The sequence below is a fragment of the Strongylocentrotus purpuratus genome, unplaced genomic scaffold, assembly GCF_000002235.5.
Source record: "Strongylocentrotus purpuratus isolate Spur 01 unplaced genomic scaffold, Spur_5.0 spur5_scaffold_2, whole genome shotgun sequence".
Lineage (NCBI taxonomy): Eukaryota > Metazoa > Echinodermata > Echinoidea > Camarodonta > Strongylocentrotidae > Strongylocentrotus > Strongylocentrotus purpuratus.
Genome location: NW_022145605.1, coordinates 39,759,374 through 39,777,732, shown reverse-complemented (window position 1 = coordinate 39,777,732; position 18,359 = coordinate 39,759,374). Strand labels below are relative to the sequence as shown.

Here is an 18,359-nt window from a genome sequence, read left to right as displayed (position 1 = left end):
CCCCCCCCAGCGCCGCCCTTGGTCAAAAAACAAAAAGGTAAAATTGTGGAAGCCATTAATTTTTTTGGCCGGGGGGGGGGGAGGGTTCTCTTTTTCTTTTTAAAGTTAAAATTGTCGTTACCATCTTTTTTTTTTTAATTGTTGGACAGGGGCGGGGGCCCTCTGTGCCAACCCCCCCCCCCCCCCCCGATCCGCCCCTGTACTCCATACTAATAAAAAAAATAAAAAGACATTTTATTTAACATATTGTACATATTCCATCTCGAGGTTTCATCGAATTGCAAGGGGCAAATTCGCGAGAAAAATCGTCTTCCACGTTTAGCTTTGTCTTTCATTCATGTAAAACTGGCAATGAATGCAAAGTAAAAATTAGACGTAATTTGGTTTTGTCATCGTTGGTGCGATACTGCAGTCATCATGAAGGGATTCTGACTAGCTCATACATCCGGTGAGGGCGTTTTTGGTCTAGTTTCACCTTTAATAGCGAGGTAGGGGAGAGATGAAGAGAGAGAGAGAGAGGAAGAGAGGGAGAGAGGGAGGGAGAGAGAGAGAGAGAGAGAGAGAGAGAGAGAGAATTTCCTTTGTCAAGACAGGCTTGAGACAATAAAAAGAATACTTATATTCAAACCCCTTTATCTTACAAAAACCAAGTGAAATCGCTGAAATATATGATAACAGTATTACATTTGATAATATACAGCGTGTCCACACACAATTTTTGTTATCCCGAAACTCTATAAAGAAACGTCGTATAAAGAATCATCGTATAAATTCAAGGGTGTCCATACGCACACAAGAAAGTAATCCAGAAACTCTACAGCGAAATGTCTAGACTAGTTCTGGACCCTATATGATTTTTGTTATTCGCCTACTATAAACGTTAAGCTGAGTGATGGCGCGATCCTTATTGACCTCCATATCCCCACTAACTGCGCGAGAATTTTTTTTTTTTTTTTTAAATTTAAATCATTCATTTATTGCAACCATAAGTTGGATTTCATACAGTAAAAAAGGCAGGCATATAAATGTTTCACAATATAGTTATATGTATATATACTTTGTACAATAAAACTGTATAAATTGACACTTTAAATACATAGATATGAAAAGAAAAAAAAACACTCAAGAGCAAACGCATTTAAACATAATTAAAAGGTACATAGGACTTCAACGGACCAATAATCATATATCAACTGACATCAACGTATTGTCCAACAATTAAAATTGAGAAAGATTTTGAAAGAAAGAGAGAGACAGTTAACCCAAATTGAGTGGTGGTATAATGCATTATCCGTAAAAAATATATATATATATATCCAGTCAAATTCAATTGGTATTAAATTTGTTACATTCTAAATTATTATAAAATACATATAATAAACAAGTGTGCAATTTTAAGTAAAACATCTACACGGCACCTCAATTCAATATAAAATTGGCAATAATGATTATTAATTAAATGTAATACCATGTACAAAGCTTGATTACAAGTACCCCCAAGTTTGGTACTAATAAACCGGTGTCGTATAATAATAACAGATATGTAAAATAAGATTTAAACATAAATATAAGGACCAATAATCATATATCAACTGACATCAACATACTGTTCAGAACAGTTACAATTGAGGAATATCTTGAAGGAAAAAAAAAAAAAGACAGTAAACCCAAATTGAGTGGTGGTATAATGCATTATTTGTAAAAATTAATCCAGACAAATTCAATTGATATCAAATTTGTTACATTCTCAATTATTTTAAAATTCATATAATGAACAAGTGTGTAATTTAAGTAAAATGTCTAAACGGTACTTTAATTCAATATAAAATTGACAATAATGGTTATTAACTAAATTTAATACCCTGTACAAAGTTTGAAGACACTAATAAAACGGTAATAAAATCGTATGATAATCACAAATATGTAAAATAGGATTGATGTCTTCTTATTAAAATTATTACATTTAATTAACGAGAATATACTCAATAAAAAGGACAATAAAAATACATTAAATTTGGCAAGATCATTGTAGATTAAACAGACACCAGGGTATGAAGCTATTTTTGTATCTATTAGTTTTGCATTTGGGAGGGTACAGGTCTTTGCTGTTCCGAAGAGAGTATCTTGTTTCTCTTGGAGCAGGAAGAAGATGGTTTAGCATGTGACTGGGGTTACGAATTTGGGTAAACAAATTAAGGCATAGTTTTTGTCTACGTTCAGAAAGGGATTGGAGGTTAAGAAAGACAAGGGCGTCAGAGTATGACAGTCCAGGTGAAATAATTCTAACTGCCCTTTTTTGGATGGACTCTAACATTTCGGATTGTTCTTTGGTCAGACCTCCATGAAATACTTGGCAAGCATACTCTAACACCGATCTAATGCTTGCCACATAGTATCTGCACATATCAATCTGATTTAAACCTGCCCTTCGTAATTGAACAAGAAGGTACAAGCGTTTTGCTGCTTTAGTGTAGGTTTCTTTCACGTGGGTATCCCAGTTAAGTTTGTTATTGAGGTACAAACCGAGTAGTTTAACTTCCTGAACCCTCTCTACTTGATTTCCACCGATGGTAAGATATGGTAAGTTTGGATCGTCTTTCATGAAGCAAACAACCATTTCCTTGGTCTTCATTGGATTTATCTGCATATCATTCAAGTCAGACCAGTGTGCAAGTTCATTGAGGGTATTCTGAATCGTGCCATTTTCACCATATGGACATATCTCATACAATGTTGTGTCATCAACATATTTGACAACGGGAAGATTACAACCCAAATCCGTTATCATAATTATAAACAACAGTGGTCCCATTTTAGTCCCTTGTGGGACACCCCCATTAACTGTCAGCCACTCAGATCTTATTTGATCGATTTTAACTCTTTGCTTTCTTTGATAGAGGAACGCTCTTATCCAGTTAACAAGTGTAGGATTCACCTGCAAATTTCCCAACTTTCTAAGAAGTAAATCGTGATTTATCCTATCAAAAGCTTTCTTGTAATCTACCAACACAATCCTCACAGCCTTTCTCTTAGCATCTGTTTCAAATGACCAATTGTTAAGGAGATTGATCAAGGCAAGTACAGTTGAGGACCCTGGTATGTTCCCATACTGGTTTGGATCAACATGGGGGAGATAATCATTCCAAACCCATTTACACACATAACTTTCTAATATTTTTGCTAACACTGGTGTTAGGGAGATCGGTCTCAGATCGCTCTCAATTGAAACAGGGGGGTTTGTCTTGGGTAAGGCAATTATATCTGCAGATTTCCAAATAGACGGTACAAAACCTTCGGCAATGGAAGCGTTGAAAATGGAGCAAACCGGCTCCGCTATAATAGGGGAGAAATCTCTGAGAATCCAGGAAGGAATCCCATTTGGACCAGGTGCTTTTCTCACGTTAATATATCTCAAGTGCCTTTCTACGTCATGGGGAGGAATGATGAATGAATAGTGGGGATATGGCAGTCAATAAGGATCGCGCCATCACTCGGCTTAACGTTTATAGTAGGCGAATAACAAAAATCATATAGGGTCCAGAACTAGACTACGAAATGTCGTATAGGTGCGCAGTTTGCTACACCGGTCATGAAATGAGAGGTCAGGTCTCCTTTCGCGCGAGGTCACGTTATGCCTCGCCCAGTCATACCGTTCTAGTTCGGCTAGACTAGTTACGTCCACACACAACACACTCCGTGATTACGCATGATTCTTTATTGGGTTCTTGTTCGAAACGGTGCCCAAACCCACGTTTCGTTATACGATGTATCGTTAGTAAGCGTCCACACACGCAATTGCATCGTATAACTATCCCGAAACGATACCGTTAAGGGGTAGTTGTACGATGAATTTGTTGTGTGTTAGTGGGGATATTCTTGTATAATTTGATAGGCTGCTCATCAGAGTGTGTTTATGGATGACCGAGCACTAACAACCCATGATAAATACATGATTGCAACTACATTCGACAAATCAACTCAAGATACATTTCAACATTATATTATTTATGCAACAGAAATCATGACGATCTGTATATGTAAAACGTCATTGTAATGTTCGAATGTTTCAAACGGTGATAGAGGGAGCTATAGAACTTCCCTTAAGTTAATATTTCGAAAGTAGTTGCAATCATGTTTGATCGTCTTTACCTAAGTGTGAATGAACGATGTTCAGGAGTTGATTAATAAGATGTATGTGTGAGTACTTTCTATTCATATAGAAACCATTCAACCAAAGTTTGTATTCACTTTTTTAATTCTTTTATTCAAAGTTTGGCAGAGACAAAATCGACATGAATCAGGAAAAACAATACTGTTTAGCTGTCCATGCCTATCGATTAAGGTGTTAAATCAAGTCATTAGCTGTTTCACTTACCTCTTTTTTGTGTAATCCTTTATTCCCACGGGCGATGCAGCGAAGAAGGAGAGCAAGCATGAGAAATGTGAAATACACCGTTATGGTCGTCGAAATTGCAAAAACTACGGTTTCTGTCTCGTTCATATCCGCTAAAACACGCAGCAGACCTGTAGGTTCATAGAAAGAAGATCAATAAATGATATGACTCAAGTACGATGTAGCAGTAGCCATCATGATAAATATTATCTTATTCCTATAGAGGTATAGCTTTGAATAAAATACGGCTAACCTCGAAAAGACTTGATACTCTGACTATCAGTTATAAAGCGATTCTATTTCATTTTCAAATTCGCAACATATTGCTCAAAAATACTTTGTGTGTACATAATATGTTTCGGTATATAGCCATCAAATGACAGGATGAGACCATTCAGAAATACTATCTGCACATGTGCAGATTAAAGGGATACCGGTAACTTTGTCTCAGAATATGAAACAAAATCCTGGATTTAGCTCATGCTGCAATGATAATTATAAACCTTTAGGTCAGTCAGGAACCCCGTGACATTTACAAGCCGATCGCCTGTCTGATCATCAAGATATTTGTGGAAATTGGAACCAAATTTTACGTTTTCCTAACGGTTTCCATAACACTACAGTATATCGGGGAAAACGAATATTAAACCGGTCACTCAAAACTTTTTTGAAACACTTCTTGATCATTTTGAAGCGCAATTTTGTTAGGGCTTCAATATTATCTACACCATATCACAGACACTGATACCACGTAGGGCCATGCATCTCAGATTTAACATTGTTAACCGATCCCTTTAAAGGTCATGTATCATCAACGAGGGTGCAGTCACTGATAAGCAAGCGGCAGTATTCTTTTCATGAGGTAAAACAAAATGTATTAAAAAAAGAACCTCCACCACTTGGGCAGAGAATATTATACTACGCACAAAGTTAGACTTCTCCTTACATGTGTAGCGACCGATATTAATGATGTTTATTCATAAGTTAAATGATCATGTTACTAATTAGCATAGATGTTTGCAGGTATACGCGTAAGTAGGACCAATCACGGACCTTCCTCAGTGGGCGATTTTTAATTGATGAAAGGTCGAAAAAGAAGGCAATAGAACTAAGAGTGAATGGATATGTTGTGTATCCTTATACGTAGAGAGTGCGTGTATTAGTTGATACGGATACGGGGGCTTCGCCGTTCTCTTCCCTAACTCTACGGCATGAACTATATAGCAACAGGCTTCCCGTGGCTATTACTCATACTTTGTTTTATTTTCTGTGCCGAGCTTTCTTCAGACTTTCGTCTCGTTATTTCTCCATTTGCCTATATTGGAGATTGAATTTTATCTACAATAATCAACTCCTACATGACTATGGCATACTGCAGTGCAGTCTATGACAAACTGTTCTACGGACAAATTTATTTCTTTGGAGTTGTTTTAATTGCACCATGATACCATCTGTAACTAATCTTCAGCTACGCAGCATTAACTTTTGATCGACATCGTCTTCGATTGCGACCAAGTCTATGTCAATAATCGTCTTCTTTGTCTTCGCGATCAACGACCACCACTGTTGTCTTCATTGCGAATGTCGCTGAATAGACTCGTCATCATCGACTGACTTTTATGAATCTTCGCATTAATTTCAGCCCGTGAGAAGTTTTGTGTGTACAGCTGATATAGTCCCCGAGGTGGTAGAACTAGCTAGTCTAGGTCTACATTTTGGATCCAACTCACGTAACGTTAATTATATCATAAGTGATTTATGCATTTTAATCATTCCATTGTGATCGTTTGATAACTTTGGGTGCCTGTTGTTGATAATCAGTATACGCAAATTGTAGAGCATATTTCACATGTTTATAAAATATAAATATACGGTATTTTCTCACGTTGTAACCATGGTAATAAACACTCAGTACAAGTAGAGATTTGACTCGTGGGATTTGAACCACAATATTTCGTGCCTAAATCCGGGCCTAAATCCAAACGCTATGGGTCTAGCTTCGATTTGAGAATTAATTTTCTTGGCTGCTCCTAATATTTGTGTGTGAATAATATTTATGACTCTGTCTTATTACTTGTATTGAGCATGAAACCTAATATTTCGAGACTAGTAGTAAACATAAACCATAATTACTAATTTTAGTCTCATTTATACTTGCCCTTAGCAGTTATCAATGTTTGATGATCGTCAGTGATTACCCAGGCACTTCTTTAATGTCTAGTGGATGTTTATGTTAAATTCTAATAAAGGAAACTACTTGTTCGATTTATTACATAAACAGTTAGGCATAATTTTCGTGTGGATCCATTTCTGAGTCACAATAGTAACCTCTTTATATAAAAGAGAAGAGTGATTTTAGGTGAAGTGTTTTCTCAGTTGAAGAAGGAAATTGATTGTCCAGATTTTTGTTTTTCCAAATTTAATATTAATTATATATCAGATAATATAATCATGGAATTCACATTTCGTCATCATGATAGTCACCATCCCACACATGTGTATATATATTTGCATATGTAGGTTCTATTGTACAAGTACTGTCTCTGAAGTGGTCTGTTGGAGGGTATAGGCAGGATGTTCAGCCATTTCTTCAGAAGCAGTAATTGATGAACTATTAGGCCAAACAGGCATGTGTCTTCTCTTTAATTTGCGCTTTCACTAATCCATACATTTTATTGTGGGGAACGATAATATACGAGGTTTACCTTGAAGCCATGGGGGCGTTGTTCTGGTCGGTGCGGTCACAGCGACAGTTCCTTCACTTGATGTCTTCAAGGTTGTTGATGCTGTCCCGGTCGTTACCTGACCGCCTCGTGTCGTCTCCAAATAAGCAGTAGTCTCACCTGCAGTAGTCTAATAAGGTATTGTTCCATAAAGAGACGGGGTGACTTTTTTGACTTCTTGAAATACCTCCCTATTATTCCAAACATGTCTAAAAATATCTTCAAAATATTCTCCTGATTTTAATGCAGCATGCATAGTATTTTTTACTCGTACTTGTGTGCAGAGCTTTTCAATGTCAGTGGTTAGAAAAAGATTGTGTCAATCAATTGTCATTTGATGTTTTCAATCGTATCCGGACACCTACTCCCTGGACATCCCCCCCCCCCCCGATAACCACCCCAGTCAACTACCTAATATGACAACTAACCCCTAAGGCACCCCCCCCCCCCTCTACGCCGGCTACCCCCGGGACAGCTATCCCCTAGGACAACTACCCCCAGACAATTACCCCGGACAACTTCCCCCTAGGATAGTTGTCCTTGGGGAAGGCGTCCTAGAGGATTGTTGTCGTAGAGGGCAGTTGCCCGGGGAGGTAGTCGTCCTAGAGGGTGGTTGCCCTAGGGGGTAGTTGTCCTAGGGGGTAGTCGACTGGGGTGGTTATTCGGGGTTGATGTCCAGGGCTTAGTGTCCTAGAACCGTTTTCACTTTTGTTAAACAATGTCTATTTGATCAACCATTCCATATTACTGGAGGACAGTATATTAAACTACGCAATCACGTGACCCGTTTCTAACCTGTAATTCGTTCATCGTGGTGTCCATGTTTGTTGATGCTTCAGTTGATGATGGGGTTAAATAGGAAATACTTAAATATTTATTTAATTAATTATTCATTAATAAACTCTTTTACACATTCAATCATCTATTAAGTTGTTCATATACTATATGCATTTCTTATATTATTTAATCGATTTGGAAAATTATACATGTACAGGATGGCTCATGTAAAACTGGTCTTGCATGTTCAGTTCAGTTCAGTTCATTTATTTCAATCATAAAACCATAACATAATATATATATATATATACAAAAGTAACATGAAAACATCATAATCTTACAATTCTGGAATTAAGAAATTGGAGACTAAAAAGGAAATTTGAAAAACTTGTAAGTATAATAGTCCCCTGACATAAATAATAAATAACGTGATTACATGTTTGTATACGTTACTACAACAATAACAATATATAATTAAGATACTACACATTATAGATACACACCGATGAACACACACATACATACACCACACACACACACACACACACACATGCATGGTACATTGCAAGGTAGAACAACTTAAAAGAAAGAGTTAAGGGAAATAAGAAGAGACAAACTGTCTCTGAAATTGGTTCAAATGAACATATTGGACGCATATGCGGTCCTACAATATTCAGTGATCGTTGTCGCGGTTAAAATCGAGTCTAAGTTGTGAAATTGTAAATAATAAACTCTTTATGTTGTATAGCTCCCTCTCAAGGTCACGATATTTATTAAGCTATAAAACATTGTTTCTTGACTAAAATCTACCGATTAGTTGCTCCCGTTCGGAAATTATATATCACAACTACATATTCTGAAATTTTCATAGTCGCAGCTACCATTGTACGGCCGTAGGCACTATTTGATATTTATCAAAATTTACCGGGAGCACCGGTAAATGTTTATATTCAATTTTTCTCGAAAACAGAAGTAGTTTAGGGGCTAAATTGTCTAGTGCTTATAATACATCCACAGGGGCATCCAAATATATCAAAATTGTAAAGAATCACCATCCACCCAATTTTCACAATTTCCCAAAACTTTGTATTACCTTTAACAACCTCTATACTAATTTCATCGGTGAAAACAATGATTAGACTGCATATTCTAAAAATACTTTATATTTATAATACTAATCTACCCATTTTATTGTAGGGCAAGGAAAATATACGAGGTTTACCTTGAAGCCATGGGGGCGTTGCTCTGGTCGGTGCGGTCATAGCGACAGTTCCTTCACTTGATGTCTTCAAGGTTGTTGATGCTGTCCTGGTCGTTCCCCGATCGCCTTGTATCGTCTCCGAATAAGCAGTAGTCTCACCTGCAGTAGTCTAATAAGGTATTGTTCGATGAAGAGAAGGGTGACTTTTGTGAACGCGGAACATTACTTTTGCACTTTCCCACTTTTGTTGTTGTATTGATTTCCCTTTTCAAATAATGTCATAGTACCAATGTCATATAATGTTCTTGAAATACCTCCCTAATATTCCAAACATGACCTACATATCTTCAAAATGCTCTCCTGATTTTAATGCCGCATGCAGAGTATTATTTACTCGTACTTGCGTGCAGAGCTTGTCATTGTCAGTGATTCGAAAAAAAGATCGAGTCAATAAATTGTCATTTTATGTTTCCTTACCTAATAATACCTACTTGATCAACCATTCTACATTAGTTGTGTGAACAGAATCTTAAACTATGAAATCACGTGACCCGTTTCTAACCTGTAATTCGTTCATCGTGGTGTCCATGGTTGTTGGTGCGTCAGTTGATGCTGGAGTTAAATAGGAAATATTTCGTTATATTATGAATTAATCATTTATTTACTCTTTTACATATTTAATCATTTATTATGTTTTTTGATATACTGTGTTTGTTTCGTATATCCTTTAATCGATTTGGATAAGTATACATGTACAGGATGGCTCATTTAAAAGTGGTCCTTCATGTGACCCTGTTAACAACCTGTTTTTTGTTTTGTGGGGGCGTCGACGTGCCTTAGCGCCCGCTGCGTACAGTCATGATTCATTGGCTAAGTAATGGCCTCGTTTCTGTGAGCCATCAGGATCAAAACCGTGTCGATGTGCTATATTAGTGCCCTTTTATGAGGTATTAATCCCCATTACTGTCAGTTATGACTTAAGGACGTAGGTCCCCTAGTTGATTAGCGTAGTAGCACACACATGCTGTTAAAGGTAATACAAAGTGTTGGTATGGGGTCATGAAATTGGTTCAAATGAACATATTGGACGCATATGCGGTCCTACAATATTCAGTGATCGTTGTCGCGGTTGAAATCGAGTCTAAGTTGTGAAATTGTAAATAATAAACTCTTCATGTTGTATAGCTCCTTCTCAAGGTCAAGATATTTATTAAGCTATAAAACATTGTTTATTGACTAAAATCTACCGATTAGTTGTTCCCGTTCGGAAATTATATATCACAACTACATTTTCAGAAATATTCAGGGTCGCAGCTACAATTGTACGGCCATAGGCACTATTTGAAATTTATCAAAATTTACCGGGAGCACCGGTAAATTTTCCTATTCAATTTTTCTTTAAAGCAGAAGTAGTTTAGGGGCTAAATTTTCTAGTGCTTATAATACATCCACAGGGGCATCCAAATATATCAAAATTGTAAAGAATCACCATCCACCCAATTTTCACACTTTCCCAAAACTTTGTATTATCTTTAACAACCTCTATACTTATTTCATCGGTGAAAACAATGATTAGACTGCATATTCTAAAAAATAATTTATATTATTTTGTAATACTAATCTACCCATTTTATTGTAGGGCAAGGAAAATATACGAGGTTTACCTTGAAGCCATGGGGGCGTTGCTCTGGTCGGTGCGGTCATAGCGACAGTTCCTTCACTTGATGTCTTCAAGGTTGTTGATGCTGTCCTGGTCGTTCCCTGATCGCCTTGTATCGTCTCCGAATAAGCAGTAGTCTCACCTGCAGTAGTCTAATAAGGTATTGTTTGATAAAGAGAAGGGTGACTTTTGTGAACGCGGAACATTACTTTTGCGCTTTCCCACTTTTGTTGTTGTATTGATTTCCCTTTTGAAATAATATCATAGTACCAATGTCATATAATGTTCTTGAAATACCTCCCTAATATTCCAAACATGACCTACATATCTTCAAAATGCTCTCCTGATTTTAATGCCGCATGCAGAGTATTATTTACTCGTACTTGCGTGCAGAGCTTGTCATTGTCAGTGATTCGAAAAAAAGATCGAGTCAATAAAAAATTGTCATTTTATGTTTCCTTACCTAATAATACCTACTTGATCAACCATTCTACATTAGTTGTGTGAACAGAATCTTAAACTATGAAATCACGTGACCCGTTTCTAACCTGTAATTCGTTCATCGTGGTGTCCATGGTTGTTGGTGCGTCAGTTGATGCTGGAGTTAAATAGGAAATATTTCGTTATATTATGAATTAATCATTTATATACTCTTTTACATATTTAATAATTTATTGTTTTTTTTTCATATACTGTGTTCGTTTCTTATATCCTTTAATCGATTTGGAAAAGTATACATGTACAGGATGGCTCATTTAAAAGTGGTCCTTCATGTGACCCTGTTAACAACCTGTTGTTTGTTTTTTGTGGGCGTGCCTTAGCGCCCGCTACGTACAGTCATGATTCATTGGCTATGTAATGGCCTCGTTACTGTGAGCCATCAGGATCAAAACCGTGTCGATGTGCTATATTAGTGCCCTTTTATGAGGTATTAATCCCCATTACTGTCAGTTATGACTTAAGGACGTAGGTCCCCTAGTTGATTAGCGTAGTAGCACACACATGCTTTAGCAGTCACGCAAAACAAACACTCCCCAATTGTCATTCAATAAAATCTGAGATGTATACTATTATCTAGATCTATTAGGAATAAATCATTGTCAAATTCATTCAAAAAATTTGGGTAAAAATAATTGTTCCACCATTATGACCAACAGTGTATCTCCTTTCTTTATTCCCCTTCCATTGCTTCCTCAAGATATAAAAGCAAGTAGGAAGATGAGAGAGGAGAACTACCTCGGAGCATATTGTTAAAGTTTTTTTAGCGATATGTTTTGGGTAATGGGATCACGAAGCGAAATTTGATATACTTTACTTGCAAGTCAAATGACAATGCAATTAGTTAGCTCTTATTTTCGTGTTAAGGGACCCTACCAAAACAGTTTAACTGACAGGGTTAATGTATTAAGCCACATTTACGGGAATTGTCATCAAAATAAGGAACCCAGGATTGGTATTATTGTTGTAGGAGAAAAGCATCACAATAGTGTCGGATCGAAGGTGGCCATGAGTGCACGTGTGAAAAAGATACGTGACCCAAGATGAACAGCAATTGTAGCCTGTTAAACTTTTCAGAGAACTAATTTTTTTGTTTACTTTCCGGAAAATTTTCGGACATGTTCCAATCGGCAGGTGTTAAGAAACGACTATATGGACCACTTTGAGTGGAGTAGGAATGATATCATAATACTGTGATATTTTGACCCGGATCGCTGATCTAAATTAATATATATATATATATATATATCCATGCATTCATTACTATGCAAAGCAGTGTTCGCTTTGGTGCTTTGGTTCATACAAATACAGTACTCAAAACCAAACTACTTAAATATCACAGTATTATGATATCATTCCTACTCCACTCAAAGTGGTCCATATAGTGGGTCAATGTCGCTATTCATAAGGTCCGCTATTCATAAGGTCCGTTATTCATAAGGACCGCTATTCATAAGGACCGCTTTTCATAATCAGAGAAGAGGGTCGGTATTCATAATACGAGAAGAGGGTCGCTATTCATAATGCAAAATTGGGGTCGTTATTCATAAGGGTCGCTATTCATAATAGGAGAAGAGGGTCGCTATTCATAATGCAAAATTGGGGTCGTTATTCATAAGGTTCGCTATTCATAATAGGAGAAGAGGGTCGCTATTCATAATACGAAATGAGGTTCGCTTTTCATAATAGGAGAAGAGAGTCGCTATTCATAATAGGAGAAGAGGGTCGCTATTCATAATAGGAGAAGAGGTTCGCTTTTCATAATAGGAGAAGAGAGTCGCTATTCATAATAGGAGAAGAGGGTCGCTATTCATAATAGGAGAAGAGGGTCGCTATTCATAATACGAAATGAGGTTCGCTATTCATAATAGAAGAAGAGGGTTGCTATTCATAGTACGAAATGAGGTTCGCTATTCATAATAGGAGAAGAGTGTCGCTATTCAAAATAGGAGAAGAAGGTCGCTATTCATAATACGAAATGAGGTTCGCTATTCATAATAGAAGAAGAGGGTCGCTATTCATAATACGAAATGAGGTTCGCTATTCATAATAGGAGAAGAGGGTCGCTATTCATAATAGGAGGAGAGGGTCGCTATTCATAATACGAAACGAGGTTCGCTATTCATAATAGGAGAAGAGGGTCGCTATTCATAATAGGAGAAGAGCTATTCATAATAGGAGTAGAGGGTTGCTATTCATAATACGAAATGAGGGTCGCTATTCATAAAAGGGTCACTATTTATAATATGAAATGAGGTTCGCTATTCATAATAGGAGAAGAGTGTCGCTATTCATAATAGGAGAAGAAGGTCGCTATTCATAATACGAAATGAGGTTCGCTATTCATAATAGAAGAAGAGGGTCGCTATTCATAATACGAAATGAGGTTCGCTATTCATAATAGGAGAAGAGGGTCGCTATTCATAATAGGAGGAGAGGGTCGCTATTCATAATAGGAGAAGAGTGTCGCTATTCATAATAGGAGAAGAAGGTCGCTATTCATAATACGAAATGAGGTTCGCTATTCATAATAGAAGAAGAGGGTCGCTATTCATAATACGAAATGAGGTTCGCTATTCATAATAGGAGAAGAGGGTCGCTATTCATAATAGGAGGAGAGGGTCGCTATTCATAATACGAAACGAGGTTCGCTATTCATAATAGGAGAAGAGGGTCGCTATTCATAATAGGAGAAGAGCTATTCATAATAGGAGTAGAGGGTTGCTATTCATAATACGAAATGAGGGTCGCTATTCATAAAAGGGTCACTATTTATAATATGAAATGAGGTTCGCTATTCATAATAGGAGAAGAGGGTCGCTATTCATAATAGGAGAAGAGGGTCGCTATTCATAATACGAAACGAGGTTCGCTATTCGTTATAGGAGAAGAGGGTCGCTATTCATAATAGGAGAAGAGGGTCGCTATTCATAATACGAAACGAGGTTCGCTATTCATAATAGGAGAAGAGGGTTGCTATTCATAATAGGAGTAGAGGGTCGCTATTCATAATACGGGATGAGGGTTTTTATTCATAAAATAAAATAGGCCTAAGCAATATCCAAAATGCTCATAACAAATGGAAATATTGGACGGAGGACACCCCCAAGGCGACACATGGCCCTTGAATATTTCTCTTGTTTTTAAGTAGGTTTGAAATTTGTTATCCAATGTTATAAACATAATTGAGAATTTAAATCAATAACATTTGAATCATGAAACATCCTCAAGCTCAACTCCCCTCCCCCCTCCCCCCCCCCCCCCAAACCCGCCGCCTTCGCCTTTATGATGACGACTCGGACATTCAGGTAGCGAACCTTAATATTTATTTTCGGGGGGGGGGCTGAGGTGGTTTTCCTATAATATATATGGTCTTGTCACCAAAGTAAATTTTCTTAAGTTTGACTATCAGTTGAGGGGAGGGGGGGGGGGGTTCGCACAAGGGACAAATTATGATAGGATTATGTGTGTGTTATGTTTCCCTTTTTTGTCACCACTGGAGCGGGGGAAATATATTAGCTAGATTAGGGGGATGAATTTTTATATAATTATCAAAGCTTAAAAGAAAATATAGGCCTACTTTAAAAAAAGACATAATAAAGGGGACGCCACCGTTTGCATAATGCTTTACGGTCGCAAAATCGTATCTTAATTGACTTTAAATCTTGAAAATGTTACTTCCTTACTTATGAGGAGAAAAACAAAATCGTGCAATATTATATATTTACGAAAAGCTTGAATATTGTATATAATCTAACTCTCTACAACCAGGGGCGTCGATAAGGGGGTGTGGAGTGCGACAACCCCACCTGTCAAGATATTGTCGGTAAAATTGCGCTGCTGACGGGAAAAATGAGAAAAGGGGGAGGGAAAAAAGGAGAGGGAAAGGGAAAGAAAAGAAAAGAAAAGGAAAAGAAAGTAAAGAAAGGAAAGAGAAGAGAAGAAAAAAGACAAAAAAGACAAAGACGAAGGAGAGGAAAGAAAGGAAAAGAAGAAAAAAGAAAGAAAAGGAGCAAAAGGAAAAGGGGATTAAAGAGAAAGAGAGAGAGAGGGGTATGTTTGGTGGAGTCGCCACGTCGAGGGAGCAAGATAGATACGCATAGATAATTTTGTTGCTGTGTCGGGTCCGCTGTGTCGGTATTCTTGCTCGATCTTTGTATACTATATTTATGTAGAAGTTTGAGGTAGGTGAGATGTATTATGTCGGTAATTTTTTTTCCCTACGAAGTGTGACTTTTTATCTGATAAAGAAACATTTTTGAGAATTCAGACAATGATTAAGAGTAGCCCGAATCGTCCGAATCGTCTTCTTTGTCTAATATTTAAATGAAACGTTAAAGCTTCCGCGCTTTAACGGGTTATTTTCGTTTCTTTTTTTCTTCATTTTCTGAATGCATTTCATGAACTAATGTAGATGAAATGAATGTTGATGATGTGGGAGGAAAAAGGAGTTACCTAAAAGTCATTTCGAATATACTGAAATAACTTTCCATCTATCACTGTACGTCCCATATAATGTACACTAAACACTCATTACATGTCGTGGGAAGTTTTTTTTTTTTTAAAGTAGAGCAGCAAGCCACATTCCCCAATACGCGCATACCTCCTAGTTAATTTCAAACAGCCCATCAATATGTAAGACCTGAATTGACCTTAATGCAAGCAAGCACATGCATCTAAAACCATCTGCAAGTAAAGCATTATACAATGTACTAGGTCATCATGGAAGTTCCAGAAAACAACAGGGGAGGGATCAAAATAAGCTTTGAAGGTCACTTATACGGGGAAAAATGAATTCAGACAAGGATTAAGAGTAGTGAACGGTACAACGAATCGTCTTCTTTCTCTAATATTTTAATGGAACGTCAAAGCTTCCGCGCTTCGCACGGGAAGGGGGGAGGGGTAAAAATAATTTAGCTCCTGGCCCCGGATTTATAGGGTTAAATGTGTAGACATTGGGACATTGGCATTAACATATATATATATATATGTTAATATATAAATGGTAGCTATTTTTGTCGGTATTCGGTGGCCTCTTCAACCCCCCCCCCCCCCACCTCAAACTGAAAAAGGTCTAGCGACGCCCCTGCCTACAACCCCTTTTTGTCGATTCCATCCTATGCTGAAGCTAAGGGACATGATAGATCAACCCCTTGATGGCAACACTGCTACACCCCAACCGCACCCCCCCCCCGTGAAACACAAACAGTCTACGCCATCTATGAACTAATTGGACGAGAATTGTCAGTACTTGTACCACGGAAATACTGCAGGGAGGGTAGACCTAATGGTCGGACTGATGGGGGGGGGCACGCCTTTTTCTTTTCTTTTGTTCAGAAATGTTTTCAATATGTTTTCAATAAATGTTTTCTAAAAATATTCGGGGCCATATGGCCCCCTCCCGCCTACGCTACAGCCGTGGGGTATCCCCTATCCATTATTTCGCCTACTGATGTTTATTGCTTATTTAATTTACATTTTTTTATGAATAGCAACCCTTATACCGTATTATGAATAGCGACCCTCATTTCGTATTATGAATAGCGAACCTCTAGTCGTATTATGTATAGCGACTCTCATTCCTTATTATGAACATCGAACCTCTAGTCCTATGATGAATAGCGACCCTCATTTCGTATTATGAATAGCGACCATAACTCTATATGATGAACAGCGACCATCATTTCCTATTATGAATAGCGACCCTCATTCCATATTATGAATAGCGACCCTCTTCTCCTATTATGGATAGCGACCCTCTTCTCCTATTATGAATAGCGACCCTCTTCTCCTATTATGAATAGCGAACCTCATTTCGTATTATGAATAGCGACCCTCTTCTCCTATTATGAATAGCGAACCTCATTCCATATGATGAATAGTGACCCTATTATGAATAGCGACCCTCATTTCATATTATAAATAGCGACCCTCATTTCGTTTTATGAATAGCGACCCTCTACTCCTATTATGAATAGCGACCCTCTACTCCTATTATGAATAGCGACCCTCTGCTCGTATTATGAATAGCGACCCTCATTTTCCATTATGAATAGCGAACCTCATTTCGTATTATGAATAGCGACCCTCTCCTCCTATTATGAATAGCGACCCTCTTCTCCTATTATGAATAGCGACCCTCATTTCGTATTATGAATAGCGACCCTCTTCTCCTATTATGAATAGCAACCCTCTTCTCCTATTATGAATAGCGACCCTCATTTTGTATTATGAATAGCGACCCTTATAAGTAATGAACCTTATTTCGTATTATGAATAGCGACCCTCTCGTCGTATTATAAATAGCGACCCTCTCGTCGTATTATGAATAGCGACCCTAATTTCATATTATGAATAGCGGTCCTTATGATTAATGACCCTTAATATGAATTATGAATAGCGACCCTCATCTCACGTTATGAATAGCGGTCCTTATGATTAACGAACCTTTTTTCTTTATGAATAGTGACATTCTTTTGCCATTATGAATAGCGGACCAGGAAGTACGGGAATTTACACGTTATGAATAACGGTCCTTATGAATAACGAATAGACCCCAGCGATCCCATTACATTCTTAAGGCTTAATTCGTTCCACGATGCCTTCGCATCGGATCGGGTAGTCTGGTTACACGAACATTTAAGAAAACATTCTTCCCATATATCCATGAAAGGTCGAGTAATTCAAATGATAATGCTAATCTTTTACACATTTCTGAAAACTATCCAATGCAATGTCGATGTGTCGGTAGCTAGCTATTTTACGAACTCTTAAGTGGATTATTCACCTCGTATTCAAAAGTATGGGATCAAGATGCGAGTTTTTGTAGATTTGCTGTAAGTCTTTAGGAAAGTGTCCGCGTAAACTTGACATAACAATTTTTTTCGAAAGCAGAAGTGTTTTAGGGGCTAAATTTTCAAGTGCTTTTAATACATCCACAGGGACCTCACTCATTAGCATTTTATTTGTATGTCAGCAACTTTTGAATACATTTCGTAAACAATCAAAGAGAAATTGCAGGTAGTATGTCTTTCCCTGGCTAAAATATTGGGCTTAAATCTACTGACATGACTGTAGAGCTGATGAAAAGTTGCCTTTAAATAATGA

At 37.4% G+C, this 18,359-nt stretch overlaps 1 protein-coding gene across 1 annotated transcript in view; it reads right to left on the bottom strand.

The window, feature by feature from the left end:
- Positions 1-229: 229 nt before the first annotated feature.
- The window catches only part of LOC584378 (neuropilin-1), a 51,133-nt gene continuing 33,003 nt past the window's right edge, over positions 230-18,359 (bottom strand). The window contains exons 12-19 of the mRNA XM_030992430.1: positions 11,303-11,352; positions 10,759-10,906; positions 9,657-9,706; positions 9,116-9,263; positions 7,912-7,949; positions 7,099-7,246; positions 4,376-4,524; positions 230-475 (exon numbers count right to left, since the gene is read on the bottom strand). Coding sequence (XP_030848290.1) covers positions 416-475; positions 4,376-4,524; positions 7,099-7,246; positions 7,912-7,949; positions 9,116-9,263; positions 9,657-9,706; positions 10,759-10,906; positions 11,303-11,352 — 791 coding nt within the window. The 3' untranslated portion in view covers positions 230-415. The remainder of the gene's footprint in view (positions 476-4,375; positions 4,525-7,098; positions 7,247-7,911; positions 7,950-9,115; positions 9,264-9,656; positions 9,707-10,758; positions 10,907-11,302; positions 11,353-18,359) is intronic.